The sequence below is a fragment of the Varroa jacobsoni genome, unplaced genomic scaffold (genome assembly GCF_002532875.2).
Source record: "Varroa jacobsoni isolate VJ856 unplaced genomic scaffold, vjacob_1.0 scaffold_682, whole genome shotgun sequence".
Classification (NCBI taxonomy): Eukaryota; Metazoa; Arthropoda; class Arachnida; order Mesostigmata; family Varroidae; genus Varroa; species Varroa jacobsoni.
The window spans coordinates 20358-39944 of NW_019213584.1; the positions used below are offsets into that span (position 1 = coordinate 20358).

General features: G+C 44.3%; 1 protein-coding gene across 1 annotated transcript in view; it reads right to left on the reverse strand.

The window, feature by feature from the left end:
* Window positions 1–3859: 3859 nt before the first annotated feature.
* LOC111262618 (uncharacterized) overlaps window positions 3860–19587 on the reverse strand; it is a 79912-nt gene continuing 64184 nt past the window's right edge. Inside the window, exon 3 of the mRNA XM_086969234.1 lies at window positions 3860–6402. Coding sequence (XP_086825360.1) covers window positions 6373–6402 — 30 coding nt within the window. The 3' untranslated portion in view covers window positions 3860–6372. The remainder of the gene's footprint in view (window positions 6403–19587) is intronic.

Below are 19587 nucleotides of genomic sequence, written 5' to 3' on the forward strand. Positions count from 1 at the left end.
CAGATAGGCCCATCCGCACTGTTAGCCCTGGCGACCCCTATGGAGGTGCGCAGGAGCCAAGGATGATCATACCCTTGGATTGACCCTTGTCGCCGCCGTCGCTTGTGCTTCCGTGTGTTGGGCTAGGACAAATTCGCTGTAGTGCGAATAGCCCTAGCATATTCTCTTATCGCAGAGGAACGCCAAGAGCTAAGAAGAGCCAAAGAGAGAAGGAAGACAAATCTTTTGTCTCTTTTTGTGAACAGAATCAAGGGAAGATGCCTGTCGGCGCCCTTTTCTGAAAGAAGAAAGTTTATTAAAGTCAGTTGTAAATTTTTTTACCGAGCAGTTAGCCAGATTTGCCATTTCTCTCTGTCTCTCCCTTTCAAATACCACCCTTACTAAGTTACCTGTCAAAAACGTATCGCAAGTTAGTAAAGGTCGGCTAGGGCGGTTTTGTCGAAAGCAAGAATACTTTTACAGCTGGCGATAACTGCAATGTAATTTAATACGATGTTATTCTACTAGATCGTATGAATCATATCTATACTGATTAGGGCTGGAGAACATGTTTCATTTCACAAGTCTTATGAATGGTTTCGCTCTCAGGCACGGCAGCGGCGCAAGCGGCCCTTCATTACATGACAGAGCTGTCATCGTCATAGTCGACGCTCTAATTCGGCCGGGAAGGACAGGTCCAGTACAGTTCCAACGAATTATGCAGTTATTGTCGGCTGGCCGTCTTTGCCCTAACCTGATCATCCTGGTCGAAACAAATGCGTCCTACTGAAATAACAATTTTCTTCTGATCAAATGTTCGGTGACGTTATTACCTAAGGTCAAAAGCAGACAATTAAGAAAGCTACTGAACGTAGCTAGTAGATTTGATGTCATTCCGTCCCATAGCTTGGCAGCTACACCGTAGTTCATAGCCTTTCTCGGTGAATTACCCCAACCTTCTTTTACTTTCTTCCTTCTGACATCTTTTTCTACTCTCCGTCCGTCTCTGGGTTGAAGATGACATCGAAAACGCGGCCGTCAAGGACAACGTCGTCGGCCTAACCAGGATCCTGACGAAGAAGAATCGGCTGGCAGGCTCAAAGGGAAAGGTAGTCACACAGCTACTATGAACGACAGCGAGCGTCAATGGCACCAACTGGTGCTTTCCAATACTAACTCTGCTATACAAAACTTTCTTGCCTCATATTTTGCTTCCAGTCCCATTCCGCCTGGATAAGATGCATCGTGTTCTTTCGGTAGACGCTCAATAAACGTCTTTCGGTGCATCCTCTTTTCCTCTTACCTCTTTTCTTCCTTGTTTTTCTCTCAGTATATGCCCGGTTCTTCTGCTGAACGTCTCGTGTTCTAGCTATACGAGGATGATGAGACGCATCAACAGAAAGCCCTACATTCTCAGTCAACCGGAACAGTTGATTCCCAATACCCCCCCCCCTCTAGTTTACAGCCGCATCCCCCACAACGTGGCCGCTCTCCCCATACAACAGTTACTTGGATACGAAGGTATAACAGAGATCGGCCCTTCCTTCTTTCCAACCCAGCCTACATGTTACAGCTGCTTAAGCGTTCGGTCCTGGAAACTGTTACGGAATCATTGGGTGTAAACTAACTGACGTGTGCATATGCACGTCCGCCAAAAATCTCATTTAAACGTTTAATTAGCAGAATTCATAGTTTAATAATGATTGGAACAAAAAAGCATCTGATCAAGTATGCTAATGACCGTCAGTCTCCAAAACAAGGGTTTACTTGGCTTAGTTTCGAATGTTAGGTTTATTTAGTTGAACAGGTAAGCCGTTTCCTGTTAGTTAACAACTCCCTGTTAGTCGAAAATGCGCTACATATAGACGAACAAACATCCATGGCCTAACTGCATACAAGAATCTTATGCTGAATAGATAAAGACCGACTGAGGAGAAATCGGGCCAAACAAAGCAAGCAAAATATAGCAGGTAGCCGAGCAGTAGTCACAAGACACTGGCGGTGAACGACGGCCGACATGGTCAAGTTCGGGGCCAGTCCAACGAAAAGTGCGTCAGCTGACCTCGCAGAGATCATCGAAAAGACCAGAGCTAATATGGAGAAACGTGAAAGACGCCGAGTTCACGTAACGGCGAACGGAACGAAACGCCCAGGAGGAATAGTCCATTGAGGCAGAAAAAGCGGCCGTTGTTGGGACCGTACAAACTGATCCACGCACGAACTCCGCCCGATTAGAGATCATTCGGACGGACTCAACCGAGTGAACTAGCAGCTGAATGAATAGATGGGACGAGCAAACCAGAAGAAGCAAACTGTCCATGAATAGCAAGAGCAAGATCTGCTACAAGCTAAGCTCGGCATAGGTCAGCAAGGCCAACTGACCAAGCAGATCAGATCCGGCCGACGTCGTCCCTGATCATCATTCTACCCTGCTTATGCTCGCCTAAAACTCCACGCAGATTCGGGCAGGTCTTGATCTATCAAAACAGAACCGTGAGAACTGCTGAGGCAAGGTCAGATAGAAATAGGGAAAGCTCTAGGCACCATTGTAATTTCGACCTATAAGCTTATCAGCTGCGTGGACATTTTTCTCTTAATTTATGAATTTTCCACGTATACAGCACGCATATCGTTTTCTTTGTTTTTATCTACGACTTCATGGAATAACAGAATTACTTTTTTTTTTTCAGAACAGCTGACTATAAGCAGTGAACTTCTCTCTGTTTAATTTGCCATAATTCTTTCTTGTCCCAGTAGTACAATTCCTCTTCTTCTATACGTTTATCCTCCTCAGAACTAGTGGAAAACGTTTGTGGTTATTATCTTAATGTTATGCTTATTCTTGCTAGCTGCCACTTGCTTCACAGCTATTCGTGGGCATGATAGATTTGGAGGGTACGTAATGGGCATGCGTGATTATCGTCCATTTGCTGCTGCTACTCCTACTGAGCTCGTCGGCGCTCCTAGAAAGCAGAACTCTGTTCAAATCTATCTTTAGTACTTTGCGCCTTTCCTCCTACCAATTGCACTTCCTATTATCATCTGGTGAGTTCTGATGAGGAGTACTTAACTGTTTTGCTAGCAATGGCTCGTGCCTCTGTGCCCCGCTCTCTCTGTGCGTACAGGCTAATGCGCAAGGAAGACATGTTACTCAGGATAATGCTGGTACTGCTGCCGCCACAGCGGGAGCGAACGGCAGCCATCATCAAGAAATGCCAGTTTACTTGCACGGGCGCAAGGAACAAAAGGAAACTGAGCATTATATACAGCTATACTCTTGTTGCAACGAATAGAAAAAGGGAATACAATTAACGGCGAAGGAAATCAGACGTGCAGAGCTCCGTTCGTGCCGACCGACCAACGAAGACAAAAAACAGAGCCAATATTCGCAATGTATACAACTGTACAATTACGTAATAACGTCATTCATCAATAGTGCTTTTTTCAGGCGTTCGTGTCAGACTTTGGTGCGTCGTACTCGGGCCGCTAAACGACAGAAGAAAGGCGCCAGTTGGCGCGACAATGCTATAGCATTGACAATATTAAAGTCGGCACCACCTGAAGCAGCAATAAGCAGCGAACGTCTCAAGCACGAGTAATACAAAACGAGCGATAAAGTAACTGGTGGTTGACCACCCCAAGGGCTAATAAAGGTCAAGATCAGGGACCCAGTATTTATTGTCAACTCATTTCTAATACTGGGACGGAGTAGCGGTGGCCACTCCCGTGCAGCAATTGAAGTTCGGCAGCTTTTGATTATATATATGGGGAGCCTTGATCTTTAGTGTGCACTTAGCGCTGGCCAGATCTGGCTTCCATGACGTTAGCGCTTGTCTGTATAGTCCAGGTTCTACATAAAAAAAAGCAGGAAAAAGAGCAGTTCAATGTTGATCAATTGAATTATTTATTATTATTATTTATTGATATTTAGTTATACCAATACGTGTTTCTCTACAGCATTCTTCACTATAAGACAACCTTAGAAGATAAGAAAAAGCATGCTCTGTTACTTATATTTTACAGTATACCCAATCTTATTTCGCTTTTTTAACATATGTCTCGAATACAAGACACAAACTCGCCTTTTCTTTCCTATTTATAAGACTACTTAGGCTTTCTATCAGTCTTAATCGAATCTAGGATTTAATTGATACATTCTGTTTCTAGCATGAGCCGTGCTAGCCTTTAATTCACATATATACAGCTAAGTTTTTTTTAAGCAAAATCTTTGAGCATCAGTACTTCGCAATAGGTAATCGTTCCTGTGGAAGAAGCAGCTTCGAATATATTAAAAATAGGGTGTATCACTAGATTTCCGCTGGTAAAACGCCACTACTGAAATTAAAAAAGCCAGTAATTGAAAACGACCACTGACCTTCAGCCTGGAATCAAACCAGAATTCTTTCAGTTGTGAGTGCGACTCGCTACCAACCACGCCACAACCCATTGTAGAAAGTCGTTTCTATTCCTGCTTCATTTGCCTCCTGTGGTAAGTATTCCTGAAGGACATCACTTCCACTGCGTTCCTACAGGGACTTTCCATCTCTCAGATAGGAAGTAGCAGCGGACTGTTTTTTTCTAGCTATTCTGTAGCATTACCTTATACCCCCGTTTCTCCTATTATCCAGCTTCTAATTCTCTGTTCTTTGTGTAGTACCTCATCGAGAAGGACTATAAGCTTCTAACACGAGATCTTTGCCACGTCCCCGTTTAGGAAACCTTTTTCAGCAGAGCAATAGCGCTACTAAAAACATCGCCGGAGCCGCCTAACTTGCTTCTTTTTTCAGCCATGCCTTATACATGCACCCTCTCGTGCTTGGCAGTTCTCACTAATTCCATCCAGGGGCAGTAGCTAGTAGTTTTGGCAGATTCACTGGTTTGGCGGATTGGTCACTGGCTGCGTTAAGAGTCAAGTCTCCTTAGTAAAAATCCCTTAGAAAAGACCTCACCTAAACATTCACGTACGAATACACAGGCACACAGATTCACAGACACGATAAGTAAACTCCACCATCAACCGCGTTATGGCACGCTGTCTGCTGCTTTCTGTCATCTTGTCTTTGCTTGCCTTTCGTTATTCGCGTTTGCCCGCTCCTTCGCCTCTCAGCTTTTTTTATCTGTTTCCCCCCACGTTCTTCTCCGAAGCTAACCATACTCGATTGCTTTAGGTCGCCTTGCCCAAACGGCTAGCTGCTTTTGCCTTTCCCTTTATCGCCTTTTTGTGGCGCTGAACGTCGGTCTTCTTTATTCCCTTTTTTCTTCTGGATTCTTCAGCTGCTGCCACAGTGGTAGCAGGCAGCGGCAAGCAAAAGGGGGCAGCCGGCAAGCAGGAATCAAGGAAAACGCTGTAGCGACCCCTCTTGGTTCGCTCCTCGGCAGCTTTTCTATATCCATAGGTACGTACACAGTACATATAGTACTAATAGCAATAGTCAGAAGTCAGAGCCGTAAAGGTGGCAACTAAGTCCACGTTCAAGCGGTTCAAGCGTAGAGCAGTGCTGTACTGGCTAGGCCTAGACGGCAGCCGGCCGGATCAGCGAAGGTCGTTGAGCACGTCAAGAACACTTACTCCGCCAAAACTTTATGGAGCTGATTTCATATAAGCATAGAGAAAATGCGCCGGTAGAAGCTTATCATTCAAAACACTAATAGCATAAAGATACTCCGGAATCTGCGGCCTCCGAAAAGCTTCGATTCTGTTATACCCTTTTTCACCGTTTTCCTTAATCTCTCAATTGTAATGTAAGAAAGACCTTTCCTGCTGACAAGCCGACTCCGCCAGACAACCCCATTAAATGCCAATCCTAGCTTTATATACTCTGCGTTACCTTTTGCAAGGCCCAACTTTCGGCAGCTGCCACTGCCAACCACGCCATACCTTTATGGACACAAGATGCACTACGAGCTCACCAATACCCGCAACACAGTTCAAGAGTCGAAGAACATTTCTAATTATCGGTGAATAGCTGGTTGTGGTCAACCTTCTCTTTTACCGTTCGCAGTGATCTATTCTGTGTAACGGCTTCGTAATGGTATGGCTTATTCTCATGCTAGTCGTCCTTTCGTTTCCGTTTTTACTCATTGCGCAACTAATGACTGTTGCGATCAGAATCGCGAGTCGCATCGTCCCGCCTGATTTGTAGGCCATCCGATAGGTTGTCCTCCCATCAGCAAAATCAAGCTAAACGAAGACCCTTGGAGAGCTCCCCAGTTACCATGCACTGCCCACGTGACTTCCTGTTTACGTGAGTACCCCTGGCGTTTTCCACCTCTCAAAAGACCGAAGAGTCAAAACTGAGCTAGCCAAATGATCAGATCCTTGTCGGCCGGTGGAAGGGATAGCCGTCAGACACCATACTTGCCTACGTTCTATTAAGATGTCGGTATGCCACTTCATACCTGTACGAAACTATGGCGACTCACCTGAAAGGGATCAAAAAAGGACGTCAAAGATGTGGCCACATAAACAACTAGCACTGGGAACGAGTTAGGAACAAAAGCGAATATTCGTTTTTTTTGTAGCTAAAATGCCATACAAGGGTATGTTTTTGGCGTATCTTTTTTCTTGGCACACAAGAACAGCTTTTGTGCAGAATGATAAGGCTTGAACGCAGCATGGTAGTATTGACAAGTTCACTTAAGCGTTGTTCCTATGATTTATGGAACGTGATCTATACAATGTAGCGAATGAACGCTAAGCAAGAAAATGTAAGTGAGATGCAATTATTGAACAAACATACGTGCAAAAGATTTTCCTGCAGTATCAGTAGTGACACTTCCACTAAAACCAACTAATTATAGATATGTTCATAATAGAGTTAGCTTGTTTCCTTTATGCTAGGCTTATGTATGTAAACTGTTGATATTGCACTTATTGAAATGCTTTTAGGTCTTTTGTGTGGAAGGCTTTCAATTTGCTAATATGTAGAGGGCTTACGCTGCGAATTTCATCAAAATCTTCACCATATTTAAGGTACTTAAAGTATATATATTTGACCAACGATCGATAAAAGATTAACAATACTATACAGTAAAATTTTAATTATACATGTTTCATACACCTCAAAAGCAGCAGATGCTCAAGAAGATATAACGAAACGTCATTATCAGTATAAGTTAATCGCGCCGTCCGTCTAATCAAATCCCCGTTAATCAGCGTCCACATGCCGCCCTCCTGTCACTTAAAATTGTCAACTTCGTTTCAAGTTGAGCTACTTCGTTATTCTCTTCCGATATTCTAACGGACGCAAAGGCCCTTTCTAAGTGTTACTTGTCCTAGTGCAGGAACCGGCCGCTGGACCCCGCCAACAATACAGAGTCCACACATCCCACGCCGCTGACATCACTTAGTTTCGCACGAGTGCTCCCGGTTCGCCTTCCCAATAGATTAAGAATTTTGGCCTGTAAGCCGTGCACGCTAGCTTCGTTCACTTCTCTATGCTGGCCTTTGAGAACAATGGGCGGACAACCAGTTTCCCTACAGCGTAAATGTTCGGACATTTTCGGAAAAGTTTGTTTGGTACTAGGCTAACCAACTAAAACTGCTCACGAAATTCGAAAAGGGCCTCGTCACGAAGAAAACACTTTTTTCCTTTGTCTATTAGAATATATTGTGTAACCCGAGAGAGGTGCCTTACTGATTTTTCCATGCTTCAGTTGTAAATGTACACGATAATGGTCGGTAGCAAGAGACGTTGTAGAGGTCACCGACGGACTATTCACACTGTTCTATGTTCGTAGCTAAAGCAAAATGCAATTACGTTTGCGGCAAGTTAGGGAAGTGTAGTCTTACTTCGGAGGACGTAGACGAGAACAGTAGATATCGACAGATTTTAGAATCTACGATTTATTAAAGTCGCTCAGTGACTCACCAATATTTCTGTGAACCTCATGACCGGTTCTTGACCATCGGATAATGTCTGTGGGCACAATTGCGATATGAAATCGTTCGCCTTCATATAACAATAAGAAAGTATGGCTTTGAGAATTTATTCAACACCTTTAAACCCTTTATTAGTCGCAACTAGTTGTTCGCGAATACTCGGGAACTTTGTCACCGACTTGCACGACAAAAACAAGCTTTGATAGAAGACGTGCCGTTTTTTAGGGTTTTCTTTAGTCACACTTACAACGAACAAACCGGCTCGATTGATTTTGCCTGACCGGATGCGCTTGAAAGCTCTATACAGCAAAAAGCGAACCTGCATTAACTGACCCAGCGTGACCTAGACAGAAACACTAAGCAGGCTTCATCAAACAGCGGCAAAGCCTCTGCACCTTTAGGCAGATAAACCTATAGCCGTGTAGACTGCCGTAGATCTTAGGAAGCCTTCTGTCCACAAAGTAAAAAAATGCTTCGTGTGTAAACCACATAGGTTTCGTGAGCTCTCTACTTGAATTCCCTTTTACACCTTTACATCGTATCAAATTCAAGCAGCCGATACAGGCTTTCATGTCTCTTCACAGCTGCGATCCGATCCGGTCTATTCGATTTAAGCTAGAGATCATTTCCTGCCTTTCTGCCGGAGTTTCGTCGCCTCAACAATTTAAGCATGCTGTGGCCGATCTATTCGTGCTCATCGGCTTGCCCTTAGCAGCAAAACGAATGTAAGCACATACATCTGTCTGCATCGTTCGTATATCAACTTGTTCGTGCCAAATCTTCGCTTTAGTCGCGGTACGACGCTCCTTTGCTTCTGTGCAGCTCAGTCACTAGAGTCGAACATCTGTTTACAACGTCTGCTCGCGTGTACGGTTTCCTCTCAGTTACTCTGGGGGATGCACACTCCTCCGCACAACGAGTTCTGCACTGGGACCAGTTTATGGAAAAACACGTCCGAAATAGCAAGATACACACAATACATACAACAATACGAAACGATGCCGCTAGCGGACATATGAAAAATAACAATGAGGAACTGTCTTTATCGTAAACGCGTGGAATTTGCACCGCTCTAGGTTTGTAACATACGTTTTTTGCTTCCGGAGGGGACGGAGGTCGGCTCCACTCTCAGCCCTAAAGTCGGTTCTCTGTATCTTTCCGTTTTGTGAGAGTGAGGCTGGCAGCGGCACTCTATGCAAAACTGGACACGGAAGAAAATACGGTGAAAGGGCAAAAAAGGGGAACGGACGCCTGGCGCGCGCACGACAGCCATCTGTTTTGTAGAAAGCCAAATTCTGTAGTCCACCCCTCTATTTCGTCAGAGAGCGTCGTTGACCGAGCGAAGCAACGATTAAGCCCACTTGGTGCACTCTGACGACAGGAAAAGGCAAAAGGAGCAAGAAAGCGCCAGCCATTGCCTTTTGATATTTTCACTCCGATTTGGCCCTGCGGGGGGGGGGGGGGGGGTAAACACGAATGGGCTTCATGGTAGAATACACCGATGTTGGCAAATCCCCACGCTTTTTCACGCGTGCTCATGGGCCCAACAGAAGCTTCTTCATGCTACCTCCTAAGTTGACGGCAGTCAAGCAGCCAGTGCGCGTGGGCTTCCCCACTCACATCAGCATCGTTGCATCATGATGTCAAACAAGCCTTCCCGTTTAGCTCGTTCTTATTCGCCATTTGGCATTTGCATGGGATTCAGCCACTGGTCCAACCACGCAGCTAGCCCCCCAGCGCTTGGTGGCTCAGGAGGAATCCGCCCCCTGAAATACCATGTGTCGAAACATACAAGCCTACCCATTTACTTCCCCTTGCGGGTTCGCTAGCGCCTTTAGCTCCGGTGACCGATCTCCGACGCACCCCTCAGCTTCGTCTTTTTCTCCTTGTACAAGATCTCCCTGACCCTGCCTGTCGCTCATGTGCTTATTGCTCCTGATGGCTTTTGTACGACAGAAAAAGACAGCAGAAAGATCTGAACTGGTTCTTACTTCAACATTGCCTAGCCACCGCTTTTGACGGCTCTTCCTCTCCAGGGGACCTACGCTCGGCGCCAAAAAAAGGACGCCAGGAACAAGTCCCTCGCGTGGTGCCGCTGTAACGAGCGACAGGACAGGCCGCACGCGCTGCTTTTGCCTCATGTTTGAATAGCATCTCGTCCACCCGAAACAGACTCTGCAGCTAAAATGCCGCTGGGGGCTTCTAGCCTTCGTCCTTCTAAGCCACCGTCGAGAAACCTGCCACTTCGACAGTCGTCTTTGCTTCTTGTGGACCCTTCGACCTCTTTTGCCTTTCTACTCTATCCAATTCCTCCTTTAAAGAACCATCTACAAGAGAATAACGCATGAAGGAAAAATCCTCGTGGGGACGGGGTGCAGGCGACTCGTGCCTACAATACTTTTTTGTGATGCAAATCTATAGGGAACACGGCCAACGCGCCTGGTAGTAACCTAACCGGCCTCAGGAATCACCATGAATATCGGTGAAAATAGCAGCAGCGGCAATGTCCACTACGACGAACGCAACCTATCGCTTCGCGCAGTGCGTCGGTGCCCTAAAGCTTCGTTCTTCTCTTCGATTGCAGGCATGGCACTGGTCGTCACCGATAACGTTTTGTTCTATTAAACAACGCGGCCATCGCGTCAAAGCAGAAAACATCTTTACATTTTTCCTGCGCAGCAGTCCCAGCAGCAAGAGTATGCTTGATGTTGCGCGCGGTTAGTTTCCAATGATTTCACGTTTAAACCTTAAAGAGAGCGTGCGATAGAGAAGTAGATAGCGAAATAAGGAAAAGGGAAAATTTTTTCATACGGTTCCGAGAGCTGTCCTTAGAAATTGATTTAGCCGCTTGCTGAATAATAATAATAGTGACCGTGAAAGCAGTGATAGGGATGTGATACATGCGAGGGCTATTCAGATTCACCTGTGTACTTGTGATTATTTCCACCAACTTTCAGTTCGATTTAGATAACTAACCGGTTCTTTTTCGGTGTGTCTGTATATCCGCCTGATTGAACTTGTCACCGAAATTCCATACTTACTACGTACGCTAAAAATACGAACATATTGTACATATTTACCTATTTTGTTTCCAGAGACTTTTATTTCTCTCTAATGCGCATTGTCTTGCTGTACCTCGTCGCACTGAGAACCGTTTTGCTGGTCGTTGAGGGCGCCTCGGTAGACATTCCCTCGACCGGTGTCCTATAGAGTGCAGAACTTCGTTAAAACTCCTTCTCGTTATCAACGTCGGGTACAGGAACGCCTCTGTCGCACCAGTCGGTGGACACTCCAAATTGTGGTTCATTTAACTAAGTTATCGTTCCTTCAAAGTTGTCTGCACCTTTGGGAACCCGCATCGTTAAGCAAGTTGTTCTGGCCGTCGAAAACAACGATCGCGTCGAAATGAAAAAGAAACTTCAACAGGGAATACGCACATCCATATATAGTATTAGATTTCTAATATAGTCTGCTCTGTGTATCTTAGCGTTCGTCAATTGCACTTGAAAAGGACAACTATCCTTGTTACCTGGTATTTTGCCAAGAAAATCTCTATAACTTAGGTAATAACGACTTGACTTCCTTGCGGCATACTAATTTAATTGACACGGCGCTTCTGTTAATAGAAACGTTATCAAAGAGAAACTCTCCCATTTGCTGCCACCATTATGCATCCGTAAACCGGATCAATAACGTAACGTTACCAAATAAAAATGTTTCACTTAGGCTGAGATAGGCAGGAGAACATGGATAACTGATCTCCTATTATTAAATTAACTGTTGATCTGCAGATGTCCGGATTTTTCAAGTGCGTAAAACGTAAGTTAATAGGAACAGAATTAAACTGGGCGCACGTTTATGCATTGCATTGAACATATAATTCCTGGATATCTGAAAGTTTATCACATCAGGTTTTTTCGTTAAGCTATTCTTTGGCTTAGTCCACGAGTAAACTCCATAGTAAAATCATTACGAGTCGCTATAACAGACGTTTGCCTTAAGCCCTTGCACTAGACCGGACCCAGCAAAAGTTGGTCATTATACCTACTATGACCGCAACATAAAGTAAACAATTACAGTCTAATAGTCAGCAAACTCTCGATCTCACTACGGATCCCCGGAGCGCCCACGCTTTTGAATGAACTCCCAAGCGTCGGTCCTAATGATAAACGACGCTTTAACGGTAGACTTTTATACTCCGTGCTGGCCAAACGCTGTGAGTCCGACACAGTCTCGGGAGCCCTACAATACAGCTGTTCACGAAGTACTTCCATGGGGCCATTTGGCTATAGAGGCATTGTACGCTACCCGCTCTGACTAAAAAGTGCTATGTGCAGCCAGTTATTGCGCTGAATGTTTAGTTGAGCTTAACTTGTACTCGAAGTATGGGGAACTACACGCAGTTCGGTACAGCGTTAGGAAGTTGGCAAGCAGGAAGGCACAAAATCACTCAGATATAGCTCAGAGAGGCGGGGAGGTCGTTTTCGCCGCCCGTTCCCACATGCATTTGCCAATGCCGATCCCTCGGTACACAGACCGCTTCGTCTGCGGCGATCCCTCATCGACTGATAGCACTTTAATAGCAGCTACGCTACCGTCAGAAGACACTACCGTCGCGAGGTTCTGGACGCCACCCGGCAGTCGACATCGCGCGCTTCCAGATTGTTTTTTTTGTGGGGGAGGGGGGGTAGTCACGTTCATTGTACGGTTACGGACCGTACGGGTGCGGAGAGCCTGTACCCGTTTCGAAGTAGGCTGACAATTGGGATAATAGCAAGGCCAAAGCGGTAACAAAGTGCGCGTACGGGATATGAATGACCGCTTCTCATTGTTCGTTCGTGTGAGTTATTCGTTTTAGCCGGAGGAAAAGCTGGACCGCTAGGGCGAGCTGGTCTAGACAATGCGACGAGTTTACAGTCGGACGTATGTCGGAGGCATCGGCTTGTGTGGACGCGGATACATAGACCCTCGAAATTCATGGAGTATCGCTTGTCTACGTACTATCAGGAAGGTTGCATGAGGGGTGGAGGACTACCTGGGTAACTACGATAGACGTATGACAAGCTGCAGATTACACGTCGAGATAAGAGTGGGCCAAGTGACCGTCAACCGAAATGAAACAGAATCACAATAGAATATAAACGGAACATTTTTCATTGGGATGGTACAACAATTTCAGAGGTGAGCAAAGCCATGTTAGGACGGGACGAGCAAGACGACAGGTGTAAAATATACGGATATCGAGGACCATTATTACCAGTCCGTTATCAAAGTTCCTAGTGTTTTTGATCGAAGTTACCTTTTTGATGATCTATGATGCTTGTCTTTTTTACGAACGAGAAACTCTGGCAGGAACTTGTCACTTTAATAAACTAAATTTAACCCATAAAGACCAAATACACATCACTTTCACAGATAGACGTCGAACGTATTTCCAGAAAATCGTACAAAATGCGTTTATGACCAAAAACTTTAATCCTGTAATATTCAGTTAGCGATGTTACTGCAGGCATCCATAACTAGCTATGTTATTGTAAATATTTAGACAAAATAAGCGGCACAAGCCAAAAATACCGTAATATTACAGTATCAATATCTTAATAATATCGTAAAACTACAACCTGTACCTTCACAAGCAGAACAGACATTTGTTTGCTGCAAGGTTCAGACATACAGATAGAATTTTCGTATTAGAATCTAAGTCCGCTTAGGCTAAATTTAAGAAAACGGTTATTTTCGTATATATAGATATTCTTATATATACATATTTTTGGTAGCGTATGTACATACTTATAAAAATAGCTTCAACTTGATTTCAGCCCCTTCATGAAAAAAGTCCTATATCTTTGCTTGTGTTTGCTTTCTTTTTTTCTAATATTTGAGCACTCATATTGTACATTTTTCCGAGATATTTTATGAGATTGTTCGACAAGCACACTGTTTCGGCGCTGTTCTATAAAGCCTTTTCGTACCATACCCATTAATAGACTTGTTAGAAAATTGGCGCTAAAAAATACTGCTAATAATGGAAGCATCAGCAGGCCAGCAACGAGTAATATGCTGATCTGCTTATTCACGATTAGCCATTCTAATATCCAAATAAATCTATTAACAGCATGTGACATTAGTCAACTGTAAACAAAAGTTCATGTATAGACGGCAGTTTTTAGAGGTTGACGAAAAGGCAATGCTCGCATGATGCGTTCGGCCACGTCTATATTTGTGTGTGTATGAGAAAGAGGAAAGAGAGAGATCCCTGTTGGTTGCCGGAAACGAAATAGCAGCGTTAGCTGCACCGTTACCACCGCTAGAAACACGATGAGTGTTTGCAGACGCGAGGGTACCCAAACTCGCGCGTCAAGGAGAGAACCATCTCAGAACCATCATTCAGCCGCGGTACTAATGACGGTAGCCTTTGGTGGTTAGTTGCCTGGGTCCCGACGGGTGCTGTTGCAAAACCATAATAAGGCTTTCTCTTTTATAGCGAAAGAAAATGGAAAATGGAGATAACGGGCAACCCCCAATCCTGAAGTCCCCTAAAATTCTTTCTTAATTCCCGTTGGCGGCAAGTTTTTTAGCTTGCTTCATATCTTCTTTGCATCCACCTCCATCGTTGTCATCATCATCATCAAGTCTTCGGCAGATCCAGCATGCCGCACAGGACGCATTTCGGGCATCGGCCTGTATTTGTTCATCTGTTTATGCGTTGCTTTTTTCGCTTGCAGACAACCGCAACTAGCTCTCACAGATGATGCCTTAAACTCCGGAAGTGGCAGAGCACGGCAAGAGCGACTTTAGAAACGTGCCTTGCTCCTATCATTGTCTTCGGCTCCGCCTTGTCCTACGTAGGAACGAACATCCTAGCGCTATATCCCACTTTCGTTGTTTCTACTGCCAGAAATTCAACACAGCCCTCCGATTCCTAGTGACTAAAGTTCTCTCTCTGTGTTAAGAACTCTAAAAGCCATCGGAGGCAACCTCTCTCATACGAAGGCGTTTTTTTGCGTCTTATTCTGGTTACGCAGGCTGTCAACGGCCTCCCCTTGTTTTTTTCGTTCGACTCTAAATAGGTAGTGCACGAAACCGACGCAGCAACGACGACCACTACCTATCGTATAAAGAAAGGAGTAGCTAAAGAGAAGCCGGCACTGCCGTTGTTTCAAGCTTTGCGCGCTCCTTCTCAAGATGATGATCTCTGCTGGTGGTCATGCGTACACTTTAATACCGTGTGTGCATTTCAAAACCCCGTCAGGCGTTATAGGGCCTGGCGACTATTTTTTTCGGTGTGCCTGCATGTCAGGATAACCATCCGTATATCCTTGTATTCGTGGGTCATTGCAGATATTGGCCGCAGTTGCTGTCGCAAGGTCCCTCCCTCTCTGTTATTTCAGTCTCCCGTATCCTTCGTAGCTATTCATTCTTGTGGACACCAAATGCCCATGTAGACTCTGCTGCTTGCTCTTTATTCCTGAACCCATTCTGTTAAGCAAGCAAGGCTGCCCAATGCCGGCGGCGTAGCCGGTCAACGGGGCAGCTGGCCTTCGCTATGAGCTGTAGCGGCACGACTGGGAAATCAGCCAGTGATGACGTTCCATCCTCATTTACGCCCAGCCTGTCTGGATGCAACGGTTCTGACACCCAAAGGCCCTTTGCCTCTATTTCCTACTCACACAGGTTCTTAGTCGTTTCATTCTTCGGAGACTTACACGCAAAAGCGTTCCATGGGAACATGGACTTCCCTGAACAAGAAATAAAGGCTGGCTAGGTCCCCCAGCAAAATGATGCTGGGGTGAATTTCGTGTAGAGGGGTTGTCCATAGCAGGATTTGGTGCAATAACGACATAATAGAATGTACTGACACAATATCCCCTTTTGGCTTGAGGCAATAAAAGAAAGCCGACCTAGTTTAGTATCATGCATTATGTGGCACTCTCTACACTGTAGAATATCTAACGGTCATAAGTTTACCCGATCGATAATAGTAACATTATTGAAAAGTATAAGTATCAGCTGAACTGCAAATGTTATACAGTAGCACAGAATTTTATAATGAACATTTGATTTTTCATGAATTCAGCTTAGTTAGCACAATCAGTATCTACAGCAGAGGAATGCATATTAATTTAATCAGGTAACAGTCGCTCACCATCCTTGAAAACGGCAGAGATTAACTCAATCTAATTAATAGAAGTTAATTATAGTATATATATATATATATATATATATAAGTTAAAATGTATATAGCTAGTCGAAACCGACAAAAAGTGACCCTTTCTATTTTATTCCGCTAGCCTGTACGCATTACGCGGTGTTCCTCGGCGCGGTTCGACATTTACGGATCTTGGAGCTCTCGGCTGTTCTCAGATCGATACAAGCCATACGAATCGACAGAGATCTCCGGACATTATCAGTTTTTATAAAAAAAATACCTTAAGTATCGGCCTGCCAAGTGTCAACCTTCTCCGTAGGTCGGAAAGATCATTCGCTAAATCCTACTAGTCTTTTTTCGGTGTACGAAGATGATGAAAATGCTCATAGACAGACGAGACTACACGCGCACATCTTACAGAAGCAGTTGCCACGCCAGAATCTTGCTCGACGATTTACATTCGGGTCGGCGTGAACGACCTATTTACCTTTAGGCAACGCCGTTCCTCTAGCGTTGTTAGGTTAACCGCAACAACACCAGTACCGAATCCGTTTGTGTGCTTTTATTTGTTATTGCAGTCATTGCGGCTTAAAATTTATCCTACAAGTGGAAATGGCTATATGAATGGATAAGCAAGTTTATCGCTGACTAAATCTGCTGTTCGACTGTAGGAATGGCAGTGCGGGATGCAGCGATAAGGGGCGATTGACTCCCTGTCGCCTGGCGTAAAACGGTTAGAGCAGCGCACTTTTCATCCAGGACGGGGGCAAAGTCTGCACAATGAGGCATTTCATTTCACTGTAAAAAGGTTCTAGAGAACTAAACTTAAGCGAAACACGTAAGAATATAACTAGGCTCAGAATGACCTATGGCCCCGCGATATCAATTATAGTGCCATTGTAAAAACTCAATTTTCAGGCAATCAGATTAGTTCAATACCTATGTTTTCATACTGACGACACTTTCATTTGAGGCGGCCGACTTGCGTATAAAGACCTCGCAATCCAATTCCGCCTAGTGAACGCAAACTTAGGTAAACTTTCAAGTAAAAGATTAGAATACGTAACTGCCGCTTTGTGTAAAAAACTAGAACAATCTGTGGCCCGCGTAATAGAAACATTGATAGATCGAACAAAAAGCATGTGCACGTATGTAGCTTAGAGAGTCAGCACAGCATATCGTTATTACGACTGTGTTTTTTTTAAATGTCCTTTTTAAAAATATGCCTTTTCGATAAGTAAACAAGGTACATTCTCTCATGAACTGATTAAACCAACAAGAGTCTCTTCTCACTTTGGTAATTTCAGCCTTCAGCTTCAAGTTCTTTTTTTTTAGCTTCTGGTCGCAATACTACCGAACTAACTTGCGAAAAATATACTTGTTCATTTTGGCTTGCTGACATGCATTTCACTGCTTGTTCCTACTGGCACGCTTTTCTGCCTTCTAGTCCACTGTCCCTTACCTTCCACTCGGACAAATTGAACACTACAGTACCAGGGAAAGTTTTTTGCAGATAAAATCACTTCCGCACACTATAATGTTCTGAAATGGATATAGAGTAAGGTACAACTCGCTGTGCCCTTCGACCTACAGGCCACACCTAGGCCACCTACTATAATTCAACGCTTTGGCTTTGGCCTGCTACTGTCGTTGCTGCTCCATTAGTTCGTCATTTGAGAGCCTGTCATTCTCTTTACTCAGTCGTTTTCCTAGCTTTTCTGTCTTTCCTTAACGCCAGCCATCTGACGAAACATCAGCACTCACAAGCGCCTACCTATACTAGCATGATGGGATGCCATTTTTCCATCGTATAGGGTATGAGATACGTAAGGCTTATGTAGAACCCCGAAACGTGTCTCTTCACGCCTAGTAGACCACGATGAAGAGAAGTTGCTGGAGCTCGATAGAGCACAACACTCATCGAAAGCAGAACCTCCTTCATGTCGACTTCGTCGCCGTCAATGAAGCAAGCACACTATCAAATAGACCAAGTAACAACGAAGAATTATGTTAACGTCGACCCGACCCGTCAATTGTTCCAGCTCAGTTCGAAAGCATTAGCAAACAATACGTGACAAAGGTGACCCTGCTTCCTGCAGTCCTTATAGTCTATAGACCATTCATGGCACAAAGCGAATTAAAGGAAAAGCTTAACGTTTGGAGGCTCGAAGGTTCAAATAACGTAGCGGTACTGAAAAAAACCTACGTCGAGCCTAAAAATAGGCCGACCTAGGCCGCTCGCACATATGGTTTGGTTTGTTTTTGGTCTTTGATCTTCACTGTCTTTGTTTTCTTTTCCATTCTGCGGCCAGTTCGTATAAATAGTTGTAGCGAGAAAGTATTTACTGTCTAGAACACAGCTCGAGAGAAACTGTCTATCAGTTTCAATCAATATGAAATACTATCACTGTTATAGGAGAGCGGCTGTAATGACGTACAAGCTCCACCAACTTGTTCTGATTTTTTATAGTAAAATCTGTCCCGTATACGCTAAAGAAAACGTCTGTATATATAATATTGTTTAGGTGAGATAGATATTTTAAAGAAAATATGCCTCTTAGGGAGTATATTATAGGTTTAAGCTTCTTTCTAGAAAAAAAAAAAAAAAAACAAACGAAATCGTTAGCCTCATTAAGCCAGGTTTTTTCCTAATTTCCTTTAACCTGCCGGACGTTATACTGAATGAATAACTATCAAGGTGATTTGATAATAGTAGACAAATAAAGTTAGTCAACATTTGCTCTAGTTAATTTCCCTCATCCAAGTACAACGAATTGACGCTAATACGAAAAGGTGTCCTATAGAATTTTCGCGTTGTTGCTTCTCATGCAAAAAAAAATCAACTTTTAAATCTGTATTTTTCTATGACATCCCGGATTGCCTCCTTTCTATGTTACTTCCCGTCGATCAGGTTTTTGCTATTTTACTTTTTTTTTTCTATAAACACCAAGACTTTTTTCAAGCTACATCAAAGTATCGTATCACAACTAAAACAAATTGTCTACAAGCTTGAATTGCTTGAACGTAGTCGATGTCGCATATGTCTAGGGCGCCCTCGAATTCGATAGAGGGCTTTTTGTTACCTGCAGCGTTAGCGTTTCTGTGGGCCGCGCTCCTTGACCGAACAGAGCTAACAAATCGCCTACAGATCACATATACACCTACACAGCAATGCCATTTAGACTTTATGTACTCGAGCCAAGGCTGTCAGGAAAAGAGCTCCCTAAGAATCGTAGTAGTTTTCTCTCCCTCTTTGGGCTCGATGCTCCTCGTTACCACCTACCCTCGGAAGCGGGGCAAACACCTCACTCTGACGCTGTTCTTCTATCCTTCATTGTATCTGTCGCTCTCTTACTCGTTTGGCACTTCTCTTCGAAGAATTTGTCGGGGAGTAACTGTCTGCGAAGATGTGGCTAAGAAGACGAGTGTTTAGAATAAGATATGAAAGGTACGTTTTTTAAGGGATGAAAGTGAGTAGATCAATTGGTTGACCGACCAACGAATGAGCAGGTCTAGGGAATGGCCAGCGAAACAGCCTTGACAGATTCCCCATGGAAGCTCTTCCCGGCCGTTACCA